This window comes from Mobula hypostoma, chromosome 1 (assembly GCF_963921235.1).
Source record: "Mobula hypostoma chromosome 1, sMobHyp1.1, whole genome shotgun sequence".
NCBI classification, from domain to species: domain Eukaryota; kingdom Metazoa; phylum Chordata; class Chondrichthyes; order Myliobatiformes; family Myliobatidae; genus Mobula; species Mobula hypostoma.
Genome location: NC_086097.1, coordinates 124,158,471 through 124,173,123, shown reverse-complemented (window position 1 = coordinate 124,173,123; position 14,653 = coordinate 124,158,471). Strand labels below are relative to the sequence as shown.

The 14,653-nt window shown below is 40.6% G+C and overlaps 1 protein-coding gene across 1 annotated transcript in view; it reads right to left on the bottom strand.

Moving 5' to 3' along the window:
- LOC134350241 (sperm-associated antigen 1-like) overlaps window positions 1–14,653 on the bottom strand; it is a 143,823-nt gene that overhangs the window by 13,449 nt on the left and 115,721 nt on the right. The window contains exons 17-18 of the mRNA XM_063055258.1: window positions 9,497–9,670; window positions 5,298–5,711 (exon numbers count right to left, since the gene is read on the bottom strand). Coding sequence (XP_062911328.1) covers window positions 5,298–5,711; window positions 9,497–9,670 — 588 coding nt within the window. The remainder of the gene's footprint in view (window positions 1–5,297; window positions 5,712–9,496; window positions 9,671–14,653) is intronic.

The window sequence follows — 14,653 nt, the reverse complement described above, 5'->3', positions numbered from 1 at the left end:
GTATAAGGCTGTTATTTCATTTTCAAACTATCATTGAGCCCCTCTCTCACCACCCTCTTGATGTATGCTTTTATCACTGTGGACCTGCGGAGATATTCATCCTCTTTGTCTTTGGGATTACAAATTCCACAAATCAGAAACCACTCGGTCTGCTTCTGCCATCATTTCTATACATTTTACCCTGATTAGGTTTCACTGTGCATCAGACAACTGATGTCAAGCTTCTTCTGTGATTGCCAATTACTGTATCTCCTTCAAACACAGCTTTAGATATAAACACTAAATACTCTGCAGCTGCTGGAAATCCACAGCAACAAGCACAAAATTCTGGAGGAGCTCAGCAGGTCAAGCAGCGTCTATGGAGGGGAATACGGTGGCTGTCCATTGTGTCCTATGATGACAGGAAATTTGTGTGAAAGAGTTTTTAAAGTGGAAAAGCCATTCCATTGGGGCAGTTCCACTGTCTCAACCTCAACGTTACAAACAGGGGTCTTGTTGCAAGCTGCCTTCCTTTTCAGTCCTGATGAAGGGTTTCGGTCTGAAATGGTGACTGTTTATTTCCCTCCATACATGCTTTGGTAACATCTTTAAATATCGCTCTTATTCAGTCAGCTACACTACTGAAGGCCGTTCCTGGGATTCCTAGCCCTGTCCTCTCCAATCAGCTCACAGCACATTTGGCATGCTTGCCCTTTCTCTTCACAAACAGCTCCTTGGGAAATTTGCTTTCATCTCCCCATGACCCCCTCACACTTGTGCTTACCCTATTGCTCAGCACCCATTCAGAATCTTCTGCCCTGTAAAAGTACTGCTGAATAAGGGGTGGCACAGTAGTGTAGCGGTTAGCATAATGCTATCACAGCACTAGCAACATGAGTTCAATTCCTGCCACTGGTTGTAAAGAGTTTATATGTTCTCCCCATAACTCGGCTTCCTCTTGGTGCTCCGGCTTCTCACCACACTCCAAAGATGTAGGAGTTCGTAGAATAATTGGTCACATGGGTGTAATTTGGTGGCACAGTCTTGCTGGGCTGGAAGAGCCTGTTACCATGCTGTATCTTTAAATAAAATGAAATCTCTTTGTAAAACCGATCTATAGAAATGTATCCACTTGATATATATATATATAATCTATAATCAGCACCATATGAATCAATTGCTATACTTAACAACACATGGGAGCAGTTCCCTGACTACGGTCTTGCTCTGTGTTTAGACAGGCAGTGACACCAGTAGGTCCCTTCCAACACTGACCACATCATGTGCAGACACTTTATTTACAAAGGGCAAAAATCACAAATGTCATGCTGGGATTATTTTATACCCATGTGCTCTATTCAGTGAAAACAACAGGATTAACTGTAATTGGGAAGGGGAGGGTCTAAAAGGGGACGGGGACATCCATCTACACTCCTCATTTAAGGGGACAAATCCATGAAAATTATTTTTAAGGGTCCATATAGAGATTGGGGGAGCCAAGTGCCTACTTTTGGTTGTCTCATCTCCCAGTATGTCAACTCCCCATGCAAGAGCAACTCCCGACTTTGGCTCAGCACAGGAACTTTATGGCATCCCCTATCATGGCTGGGCCCGTAGTTCACCATTTACCACCTTGTACAGTATAGAAAGGTGATGGTCAAAATACACAAAATGTGGGTTTAATTTCAACACTTAACAGACATTTGGATAAGTACATGAACGATTTCAACACTTAAGAGATGTCTGGAGTACATGGATGGGAGAGATATGGAGGGCTATGGTCCGGATGCGAGTCATTAAACTTGGCAGAATAATTGTTTGGCACGGACTAGATGGACTGAAGAGTCTCTTTCGGTGCTGCAATGCTCTAAGACTCTATAAACAAGGCAAACACTGCTAAAGACAACACACCTTACAGAGTCATATAATAGTTGTGTGGAAAGAGGCTATTCAGCCATTCCAACTAGCTGCCAGCCTTCTATATTAATCCCATCTCCCAGTATTCAGTGCACAGCCTTCTGTGCTCATCTAGAGCCTTCTAAAATGGTGTCAGCAATCCAGCTTCAACTCTCAGACAGCGCATTCTATGTACTTGCTGCTCACTGGGGGAGGTGCCCCTCATATCCCCTCTAGAACTCTTCCCATTTACCCTAAATCTATGTCCTCAGGTGTTATCTACCACTGTTTATATTTGGGGAAGTCTACCCTATCTATACCCTTGTAATTTTATGTACTCCTGTCATGACCCCCTTAACGTCCTGTGCCCATGAAGAGCAGACCTACATACCTTCTCCTGTCTCTCCCCATAACTGAACTGCTCCATCCCAGGCAATATGCTGGTGAGTCTCCTCTGCACTCCTTCCATCCTTAGTCTATGGTGACCGAAGTCCAAGTCAAAGTAAAGTTATTATCAAAATGTCACCATATACCACCTTCAGATACATTTTCTTGAAGGCATTTACAAGAAAATAAAAAAATACAGTAGTACTTTTGAAAAACTATGTCCAATTTAGAACTATCTTGTTAAAAACCATCTCCAAATTAATCCATCATTGACACTCCCTCCATCCGACCTAGCTACATTCTCCAAGATTTGGAAAAGCTTTTTCCTCATATGTTTGTTTACATACTGAATTCAAAAACTGCCCCCAGATAAACAACAAAAATTCTGCCCCTTTAGGCTTTTCCAAATCCCAGTTAATACTGGGGAAATTAGGGCAGATTAAGGTCAGTGTTTATCCCAGGGTGGAAATGTCTGGCCTAACCTCGAGTTTTCACACAAACAAGCCTTCCTGGCGAAGATGGCACTGATGAGACATTGACGATGCTTTGCAGGCAGCAAACAAAACTACTAACAATTCTTCTAAGTATACTTCCTTTGGACCATGATCACGGCAATCTGCGGCCTGTAATTTCCTGTTGGTAGGTGTACTTTTGAACCTTCTGTACGACCTGTCATTTCTGTGGTACCCTGAAATATTTGGTGCACTGGACTCTTGAGAACACAGGCACAGCCGTGGTGGCACTTGCTAGAGCGGCCTTGGGGCCCAGGCCTGACAGTGGATTATGATCCGAGGTCTGAACAACTTAAGAACTGAACCAGTTTAAAAAGATTAAGGAGACAAGGCTGAGGGCAGAGGACAGAACAGTGTTCAGCTCAGTCCTCTGAGGGGCTTTACTCACTTTAGTGAACTGCCTCTGAGGTGGCCTGCAGCCATTGGTACTTGCTTCAGCGCTGAACCTGGCTCCATGGCTGTGGCCTGTGGCTACCAGATTTCTGACCAGCTGCCATGCTGAACTGGCTACATGGCTATGGACTTACTTTCAGAGACTCTTCTGCTCTTGTTCTGGTTTGTTTGTTTCCTATTTTTTGTTTGCATGATTAGTTCTTTTTTTTGAAAATTGGATGTATGACTCTGTGCTGTTGGGTTTTTCATGAATTCTATTGTGTTTCTTTGTTCTGTAGCTGTCTGGAAGAAGATGAATCTCAAGGTTGTATATGGTCTACATACTTTGATAATAAATGTATTTTGAACTTGCTTTTCAGCTACATTGAAGATATTTTTAATCAGTTTCAAACTTCATTGTTGGAAGCAAGGTTTCTCTGGAACGAAGGAGGATGAGAGGTGGTGTGATACAAATGCACACAATAACAAGAGGCATAGATCTAGTGGACAGCCAGAGACTTTTTCCCAGGGCGGAAATATGAGGGGGCATATTTTTAAAGTAAATAGAGGAAAGTATAGGGGGGATGTCAGAGGTGAGATTTCTTTTTAAACACAGAAAGTGGTGGGTGTGTGAAACACTCTATCAGGGTGGTCATAGAGGCAGATGTACTTATGGGCACATGGATGATAGAAAAAAGGAGGGCCATGTAGGAGGGGAGGGGTAGATAGATCTTAGAGTATATTAAAATGCCAGCACAACATCATGGGTTGAAAGGCCTGTACTGTGCTGTAATGTTTAATATTCTAAGTTTAACTCCCAAAAGAACAGTCAACTTCGTTACCAGCTGTTTTTGCTGACACTTAAATTCAACAGTTCTCTTTTTGTGGTGTGACACACACAAAATTCTGGAGGAATTCAGCAAGTCAGGCAGTAACTAGGAAAGGTAAAAACAGTCGATGTTTTGAGCCATGACCCATCATCAGGACCTCTTTTTGTTTACTTTCTCTCCTTCTTCCTTGACTAGTACTGTCAAAAAATGTTCACTATTCCAGTGGGCACCTACTGATTTTTAAGCTTTACTTAAAGCCTCAGTCATGGTCATGTCAGACTGTTTCCCTGCCAGCAGTTAATATTTAATAATGTTAAAACAGAACAGAACACTGGTGAACTACATACCAGTCATCTTAATTAATGAAGGTGATACATTGCTCATCTCTGACCATGACCTTACACTCAGTGGCTACATTATTAGGTAAGCAGCTGCTGTACGGAGAACTGTGTCAGGGCAAGCGCTCAGTCGGGGGGCAGAAGAAACGTTACAAAGACTGCCTCAAAGCGTCCCTCAAAGGCCTGGGTGTCGACATCAAAACGTGGGAGATGCTTGCCCTCGACCGTCCAGCTTGGTGCAGCAAGATCACCACAGGAGCCTGTGCAGCTGAAGTCAGGTGCATCATCGAGGTGCAACGAAAGCGTGCTGTGTGCAAGGCCCGAGCAGCATCCACTGCCACGACAGCACCCACCCACTTGTGTCCCACATGTGGGCAAACCTTCAGGGCCCGGATTGGCCTCGTCAGTCACCTCCGGACCCACAGCCACCAATCTCCCATTTGACTTTGAAGCCATGGACATCTTCGATTGCGAAGGATGAACAACATTATTAGGTACAGGAGGTATTCCTTTCTAGATGAAAAGAATGCAGCTTAAATTTATACTGATCACTGGCGAGCCCAACTTCTGGATTACTTCATTCTATCCTAGCCTTATAATTACATGAAAATTCCAGAGAAAATATATGAAGGAATTAGGTGGCTGATTCTATAGCTAAGAGGAAATACCTACCATGGAAGATTAAATAGCATTATGATTCTTTTCCTAAAAAGTTGAAAGGTGATCAGTTAAAACATCTTAAACATTGTCAACAGATTTGACAAGGTAGATATGGAGACTATTTACTTGTGGACACACAAATAAATGCAATATTGAATTTAGGAAGAACTTTGGTATGAAAGGGGGTGTTGAAGGCGAAATGAATAGAAGAACATTATTAGGTGAACTGAGGAAACTGGTATGGAGCATTAAAAACCATTAGGTGGAATGGTTCATATATTCTATACAATTTTAAAAGTAGCAGTGTTTTAAGCAACACATACCTTAAATCTTTCTGCTTTACACAGATGAACAAGATGCTGATACACAAGGCCGGGATACTGTACTAAAAGGTGTTCCTTCATAGCCTGAATAATCATAATGAACAAGTCAGCTTCCAGTTTATTGCTCATCATGGATGGTAGATCTTCAGGTTCTACATTCCTCAGCAGTTCTGCACATCCAGCAAGATCTACCTTAGCCTGCAACGCATTCAGGGCTTGGCCAAATTCATATGCATTTGTAGGCTTGAAATGATTATTTTTTTCTGAAGGTGAACGAGAATTTCCACAAGCCACTTGTCCATTTGAAGGACATTCAGTTACCATGGGATCTACTTGTCCAATGTTGAGACTGCGTATACTTTCATGATCAGCAGTAGTTTTGCCTTCATTCTCCTCTTCATCACTGTCAGCAACCTTGAAGAGATAAAGATGGGAATAACTCGGCAGCAACACTACATATTAGCGCCAAACGAAGAGAAAAGCTGTAAACAATAATTTTGTAATTTTTTTTGAAGCTCGGGTATTGGATTTTGGGGGAGGTCAGAATCAGAATAAGGTTTGCTATCATTGTTGTGAAATTTGCAAATTTGTTAATTTGTTAATGATTCTGGTTAATTGGGCCATCGATTAATCCGGGCAGCCATTTATTTGGGACAACTCTTAAAGAACAAAAACTAAGTGAAAAAATTGCTGGGACTGCCTTCGTTTATTTGAGACACTATGCTACTTAATTGGGGCTGGAAACTGTTGCTGACAGGTTCTAACTAGTGTCAGTCACGGCCATGAGACGCCCCACCATGCTTAGAGCGAATGTTTTTTAAATAGCGTCAGTTGCACGTGTTCGTGTTCAAAAAGCAGTGCTTTTGTCACTGATAGTTGGCGAGAAAAAAGCACCAAACCATTCAGACTGTTTTGCTCACTGCGGTTTCAAGATTTCAAGCTTGAGAATGCCATAAACAGCTGAGAGTGAAAATCGAACGATTTCAACAATCAACAATCATCTTGAATGTTACAATGAAAATAAAGATTTGGAGGATGCAGTCATTGAAAGCATTGTCTGAAGCCAGTCCAATGTTGAGTGTGTGTCTTTGGGCTCCTGTACTTCCTTTCTGATGAGGCGTTGAAGAAATACAGAAAACTAAGCTTAATTTTAGCTTAAGCTAAAAATGGGCAGTCCATTAAAAATTTGGGCTCCCTATCACTCTTGACCCATGATACCATGATACCAGCACTGTTTTAAAACACAAGAGAAGCTTCTAATATTTTTGCTGGCACAGGTTTCTCAATGAAAGAACTACGATCCCATACTGATTTGAGATACATGACAACATATGATTGTTTTCTACTGTGTAAGCGCCAAAGGATTTTGGATAGGTGAATGCTTATATTGTAGTGTACAGACAAACAGTGAGATTTTAATACCGTCATAAGTGGACTTCTCCTAGATAGATGCTGGCGGATAACCTGAGCATCTTCAGCACTTTATTTTTATTTCAATTTTCCAGCATCTGAAAATTTTGTTTTGCAGGCTGCAACTTATTCAGAGCTTGTTTATGAAAGAGTTAACATACGAGGAGTGTAAAAGGCTCTGGGCCTTTTACACACTGGAGTTTAGAACAGGAGTGGATCTCATTGAAATCTACTGAATACTGAAAGACCTAGATAGAGTGGATATTCAGAGGTTGTTTCCAATAGTGGGGGAGTCTAGTACCAGGGGGCATAACCTCAAAATAGAAGTGTGTCCATGTAGAACAGAGATGAGGAAGAATTTCTTTATCCAGAGGGTGGTGAATCTGTGGAATTCATTGCCACAGATGGTCGTGGAAGCCAACTCATTGGGTATATCTAAAGTGGAGATTGATAGGTTCTTGATTAGTAAGGGTATCAAAGGTTATGGGGAGAATGCAGGAGAAAGGGATGAGAGATGTAATAAATCAGCTATGATGGAATGTCAGAGCAGACTCGATGGTCCAAATGACTTGCGGTCTAATAGTGCACATTTCTTCAAATTTAAGATGTTAATAAGGAAACAATTCGATGGTGTGTAATACACTGAACCACAAAAATGTATCAGGAAGGTCTGTGTTAAATTGGAATAATTTTAGTCAAGTTATGATAAGTTGAACATTGTTCTAACAGTTGAAATTTAGTACCCTGCCATTTCTCACAAGCCAGACTCACGCTATAAGAATGTTTATTTGGCTGAGATTCCATAGACTTCCAAAAGTAGAAATGCATTCACTTTCAGGAAAGGCAGCAAAAAAAAAAACCAGGAGTGCTCAACTTGGATTACATTAAATGAGAAAATGATTCGTCACTTTGACTGAAGTTAGATGCCTGGCAAAGTATTTTAACTTCAATTGTTTTAAAATAAGTTGAACATCTTGAAAATTGGAGTTCATTTGAGTGGGAAATATTCAGCTAAGCAAAGTGACATGCAGCAAATCGTCCAAAGAAAATTGTGAACTACTTCTTGCTTTAACTTAATTAAAACAAAGTGAAAACACTGATAAAATAGTGCACTTTAAGTTAATTTTATTTGGTAAAAGTTAGGATTTTGTCTCTTGTATAGTTTTGATCTTTAATATCTTCCTTCCTGATTGTTAAACTTCTTTATCCTAAACACTGGGCCTAGCTTTGTTTATCAGACTAACACATCACATTCATTTGCAGTTTTAAAAGACTGGTGGATGAAATTAAATTTAGTACTTCAAGTAAACAACTTTTGAGAGTGAATATTTTAAAAAAAGATTTAAGCACCGTCTTAGTGTTCACTGCTAAATAACATTGTGTTTACTTGCAGAACATTATTCAGTCCAGCTGAGAGCTATTGGAGAGGTTATGAAAAAAACATGGATGGTTAATTTTTAAATTCCCAATTATATCATTATTTTGAATCAGATATGAATAAAGGGACCACATTGGGGGTCTATATTTTAAATCAGCTCAGTCTGGACTTTGAACCTTTGTGCCAGGTACTCAATGATCACAATCAATCAATCCCTTTAATCTCGATCTGTAACAGAAGTTGCCATCCTCTCTCCTGACTCCAATCAGCTTGATTAATACTTCCATTATGCAGAGTGCTGTCAGCCTCTTTGTCTTATTTCAAATTTCTGAACTCCTTAGTACAATGTACAATGGATCTTCTTAGTTAACAACCTGGCAAGCTTATTTTTGAAGCAGTAACGCTCCTCAGCCCTTCTTCGTCCACCCAGTTCAAGGATCCAGGATCAACTTTATTCACCATACACATTTACATGGCATTAGTAATTTGCTAATGTTGAAAACAAAAAACAATGTTTAACAATTATAAGTAGTAAAGAATTATATAAAAATAAAATTAGAGTTTAAAGTATAGATAAGGAATATGGAATAAAATAGTGCTACTTTGTCAGAGGAATTCCAGCAATACAGCTACAACTATTATAAAAGGTGCATAAACTGCCTGGTTCTTCAATACTGAAAAGTACAGATCTTGTTAACTGGGATGAGGCAAATTCACCATAATTGGCAGGCTTTTTATGTTCCTATTTTAACTTTACAATTTTCTTCAATTCATTGAGATTATAAAATTGTAATTACACTACAATTTACAGACCATGCTCAATTTTTATTTACTTACAGGACATCGTTGCTAAATGCTCACCAGAAGATAATGGTCAACTGCACTTCAGAACTGTTACATCCTGCTGCCAATGCACTCATAGTGTTGAATTTGTCAGGAGTTTAATAATCAAGAACCTATCAACCCCTACTTTAAATATACTAGAAGAGGAAACTGCACACACATCTCCTGCCTTTGTCCTTCTTAGTGGTACAAATCACGGGCTTGGGAAGTGGCGTTATCATACCTGAAGTGGGTATGTTAAGGGCATTGGGTGGTAGGTGGTGTACCCCGAAGCCACTGCATGGAGGGAGGGAATAGTTAGAGTGGTAGCTTTACTTCACAGTCTGAGGCAGCCCACAAGTGTCGCCATGCTTCCGGTGCCGACATAACATGCTCACTAACCCCAACCCATACATCTTTGGAACGTGGGATGAAACCGGAGCACCTGAAGGAAACCCACGTGGTCACAGGGAGAATGTACAAACTCCTCACAGAATTGAATCCTGATCACTAGCACTGTAATTGGTGCTAACTGCTACAATACCATGCCAAAGCCAAATTATAAGGTGGTTTAGAATAAAACACATACCTCCTGTATCTGGATATTTTTTCTCTGCTTTTCTTGACTGCTGGTCTTGGAGAAGGATCCACTCCCTAATTTTTCCAGAATTTCAGACACCTCCAGCAATTCTTTCCGTGCTTCAGTAACATTTGAGTCAAGCTCCAGTAATCTATTGAGATCTTTGATACTGGCGGTGTAGTTCTGGAGAAAAGAAAATCTTTTAACAGAACAGAAATTGTAGCAAGCATAGTTGCATATTAAATAGGAACTTTGTTTTGGGCTTGCCACAGGAGTCTCAATCTCGGGCAGAAATAGCTAATACCAGGGGGTATAATTTTAAGGAGGAAAGTATTGGGGGAATGTCAGAGGTTAAGTTTTTTTACATGGAGAATGGTGGGCGCATGATGCACCCTGCCAGGGGTGGTGGTAGAGGCAGATACATTAGGGACATTTAAAATCCCTTAGATAAGACATGGATAATAGAAAATTGGAGGGAAGGGTTAGAGCAGGTTATAAGGTCACCACAACATCATGGGCGAAAGGGCCTGCACTGTACTGTAAGGCTCTGCGTTTTAATTCAGATTCCAGGAAACTGGTGTATGTTAGTTAGCTTTCTGGAAGAATTGAATTTGAAGCACAAAATTTAACTTTGACTGCTGAAAGACGTACAAGTACAAGCGAGGGGAATAACAAGGTGGGAGTTAAATGATGCCAACTGCTTATTGCCTTTAACATTGTTATGTCCCAATATTAAAAAGGAGGTCAATAAATCACCTAGAAAACAGCAGGGTTATGTTTAACTATGCAGATTATAGTTTGATCTGCAAACTTTAGCTGGAGCTGAGACAGCCTCCCTGACAGCCAAAACCATTTTGAACTAGGATGCAGGTTGGAAGATGTCCAGGAAGATAAGGCTTAATTTTTGTTTTAGGTTCCCTTCAGGACTATGAACACAGAAGTACTACTCTGAGCTTTCTAAGAAAGTCTTGTCATAAGTTTTCTTCTGCACAGCCTCTCCCTCCTGCCTCAGAATTACTAACAGCACCCATTTCTATGTATCCCTGGCTACGGTGCCCCATCTAATTTCCACCCCTTCTCAGCAGCCAGATGGTACGTTTGGTTAGATTCAGAGGAGAATGCAGGAAAACAAGCCCAGTAGATAGTTACTGTACGAATCTATAAACAACATGGAATAAGTGGAACAGTGACAACTTCCTAGTTTCAATCATAGAGTCATGATAGCACTACAGAAACAGGTTCTCCAGCCCATCTCGTCCGTGCCGAACTATTATGTACGTTTTACCTGCGACCACCCATGTTTCCCCTGGCTGCCCTGGTTTCTTCCCACATATAAAAAAACATGCAGCTCAGACTTCAATTGGTCACAATAAATCACCCCTAGTGTGTTGGTGAGTTGTAGAATCTGGAAAGGATTTACTGGCAGCATGGGAGAATGAAAAACAGAATTAGTGTAGGATGGTTGATGGCCGGCACGGACTCAATAGACTGCAGGAGCTGTTCTGTACTGTCTGTCTATGACTCTACTTACTGACCCCTGTTTATACTGAGTATCAAATTCAATCAAGGACACCCGAGTAAAGAAAGAGGAATCAATATCAAAGATTGAATGACGTGCCAGCACAGAATGTGTAAAGTTAGGTAATCACAGAGCAGAATGGGGGAAGATTATTGTTGTTTCTCAGGTGCAATATCGATTGCATTAAGTCTGCTTCAATAGTACTATCATTATTTGCAAGATACTTGCGTGCTGTCAGATTGTTAACTCATTCTGCTTTGTGACTTACCATTAAATCTAGTCTGCTTATCTCCTTGTGGTTCTAAGGCATAATGTTTCAGAAATCAATGACAAATGCACCTTAAAAACTTGTGGTTACTATGCTTGATCTATCCTGCTCCCTCATAGTATAAAAAATATCTAAAATCCCTCATTTTAACTACGCTGATTTTGCTTTCTGCCTCACTGAGAGCTCAAATTTGAACATATCCCCCCTGCATCCTGTAAAACCCTACAGAGAGCAACTAAAAGAATCATTTGGAAGGAAAAGATGAAATATGAATGCAAGCTAGCAAATAATATCAACGTGGATGTTAGAAGCTTTTTCAAGTTTGTAAAAAATAAATAAAAGATGAGAATGGATATAAGACTGCTTGAAAATGAGGGCGGAGAAATAATAATGGGGGACAAGGAGATGGCAGATGAACTAAATGAGTATTTTGCATCAGTCTTCACTGTGGAAGACGCTAGCACTGTGCCAGATGTTGAAGGGTGTGAGGGAAGAGAAATGAGTACAGTTACTATTACAAAGGAGAAGGTGCTTAGGAAACACCTTAGGGTACATAAATCACCCAGACCAGATGAACTGCACTCTAGGGTCCTAAAAGAGATAGTGGTAGAGATTGTGGAGGCATTAGTAATGATCTTTCAAAAATCATTGGACTCTGGCATGGTGCCAGAGGACTGGAACATTGCAAATGTCACTCCACTGTTTAAGAAAGGAGGAAGGCAGCAGAAAGGAAGTTATAGACCAGTTAGCCTGACCTCAGTGGTTGGGAAGATGTTGGAGTCAATTATTAAGGATGAGGTTACGAAGCACTTGGTGCCACAGGAAAAGATAGGACAAAGTCAGCATGGTCTCCTTAAGGGAAAATATTGCCTGACAAACCTATTGGAATTCTTTGAGGAGATTACAAGTAGGATAGATAAAGGGGATGGAGTGGATGTTGTGTGCTTGGACTTTCAGAAGGCCACACCTGAGGCTGCTTACCAAGTTAAGAGCCCATAGTGTTACAGGAAAGTTACTAACATGGTTAGAGCATTGGCTGATTGGTAGGAGGCAGCCAATGGTTGGCTACCAGCCTTTTCTGGTTGGCTGCCAGTGACTAGTGGTGTTCTGCAGGGGTTGGTGTTGGGACCGTTTCTTTTGATGCTGTATATCAGTAATTTAGATGATGGAATAGATGGCTTTGTTGCCAAGTTTGCAGATGATACGAAGGTTAGTGGAGGGGCAGGTAGTGTTGAGAAAACAGGTAGACTGCAGAAGGACTTAGACAGATTAGGAGATTGGGCAAGAAAAACAGCAAATGAAATACAATGTTGGAAAATGCATGGTCATGCACTTTGGTAGTAGAAATAAATGTGCAGACTATTTTCTAAATGGGGAGAAAATCCAAAAAATCTGAGAAGCAAAGGAACTTGGGAGTCCTTGTGCAGAACACCCTAAAGGTTCACTTGTAGGTAGAGTCGGTTGTGAGGAAAGCAAAAGCAATGTTAGAATTCAGTTCAAGAGGTCTAGAATACAGGAGAAAGGATGAAATGCTGAAGCTTCATAAGGCACTGGTGAGTCCTCACCTTGAGTATTGTGAACATTTTTGGGCTCCTCATTGAAGAAAAGATGTGCTGGCATTGGAGAGGGTTCAGAGGATGATTCTGGGAATGAAAGGGTTATCATACGAGAAATGTTTGATAGCTCTGGGTCTGTACGCGCTGGAATTTAGAAGGATGGGGGAGAATCTCATTGAAACCTTTTGTATGTTGAAAGGCCCAGACAGAGTACATGTGGGAAGGGTGTTTCCCATGGTGAGGGTGTCTAGGACAAGAGGACATTCCCTCAGGGTAGAGGGGCATACATATTTAAGAGAAATTTCTTTACCTAGAGGGTGGTGAATATGTGGAATTTATTACTACAGGCAGCTGCAGAGGCTAGGCCAGGCAGAGCTTGATAGGTTCTTGAATGGACATGGCATCAAAGATCACCGGGAGAAGCCTGGGGAGTGGCGCTGAGGAGGGGGAAAAAGGATTAGCGATGATTGAATGGCAGAGCAGACTTGGTGGGTCAAATGGCCTAATTCTACTCCTGTGTCTTATGGTCTTATGTCATCATTCCCGTCAGTGTGCCTATACACTACTTCAAATTAGTTGTGTATCCTTAGTTTCCATTACTTAATCACTCCCTACTGTTTTGAAAATGATTGTAATCCACGAAATTGTATGGCATTCGATTAATCTTTATGCCAGTAGCACAAATCCGAGTAACTACTGCCTCTATTGCTGGAACCACACACAAATTCATAAGATAATAAGACAAGGTTAAATCATTGCTTCATTGAGATTTATATGGCTAATCAATTATAATGAAAGAAAATGATGTTTAACAACTACAATTCATGTTTCTATAGACCTTTCCCCTTTAAAAGGTGTGCAATGTGGAGGTAAATGTCTGCAGAATAGGGAGCTGATGAAGTTTAAAAGCCAAAATAGGATGATTTGGGAAAGGGGATGTTAACATTTCTACATTTATTGTAATCTCTGAAGCACAAAATAGACTTTGAAAAATCACACCAGAATGGCAAAGAAATTTCAATAGCAGATTATGATGTAAAATAGAAAAAACAATCTTTACAACAGAATGTGAGCAAAGAAGCCCGAATGTCTCAAGCTCCTATGTGACATTGAAGTTGAGAAGGTAGGAGTGGAACTCAAAATGGACAAAGGAGTAGAAACTGAAAGGTGAGCTCAATTGTGTGTTGTTTTGCACAGAGATCAAATTTTGATAGGATTTGCATGAAAAATGTTTTTAATTTTAATTTTAAATTATTGATCCAGGAAAGCCAACAACCAATTTAAAACATGGATAGAAGCAAGTAGGTCTATTATATGGATATCAGACAGTTCATTGTGTTGATCTTAAAAATGGTGGAAAGGTTTTCTACAACATTGCTAATGAAAAGATATTCTTTTTGATGTTGCTGAAATTCCACAAATGGACATGCAATAAAAACAATAATGTGGAACTATTTTGTCAAATAAGAGGTTAATAATGTGTTGCGTGGCACTTTGTGCTCATCAAGGCAGAGTTTCGTGAGGAGAGAATGGAATCATTAGCATCGTTATATCAAATGTTTGTGGCTCTTTGGGGCAGATCAAAGGGATGGCACAGTAACATAGTGGTTAGTTCAACTGCTGTACAGCGCCAACAATCACCGATTTGGGTTCAATTCCCATCGCTGTCTATTGAGGAGTTTAAATGTTCTCCCTGTGACCATGTGGGTTTCCTCTTGGTGCTCCGGTTTCCTCTCACATTCCATACTGTTAAGGTTAGTGAATTGTTGGCATGTTATGTTGGCACTGGAAGCATAGTGACACTTGCTAGCTGCCCCAGCATA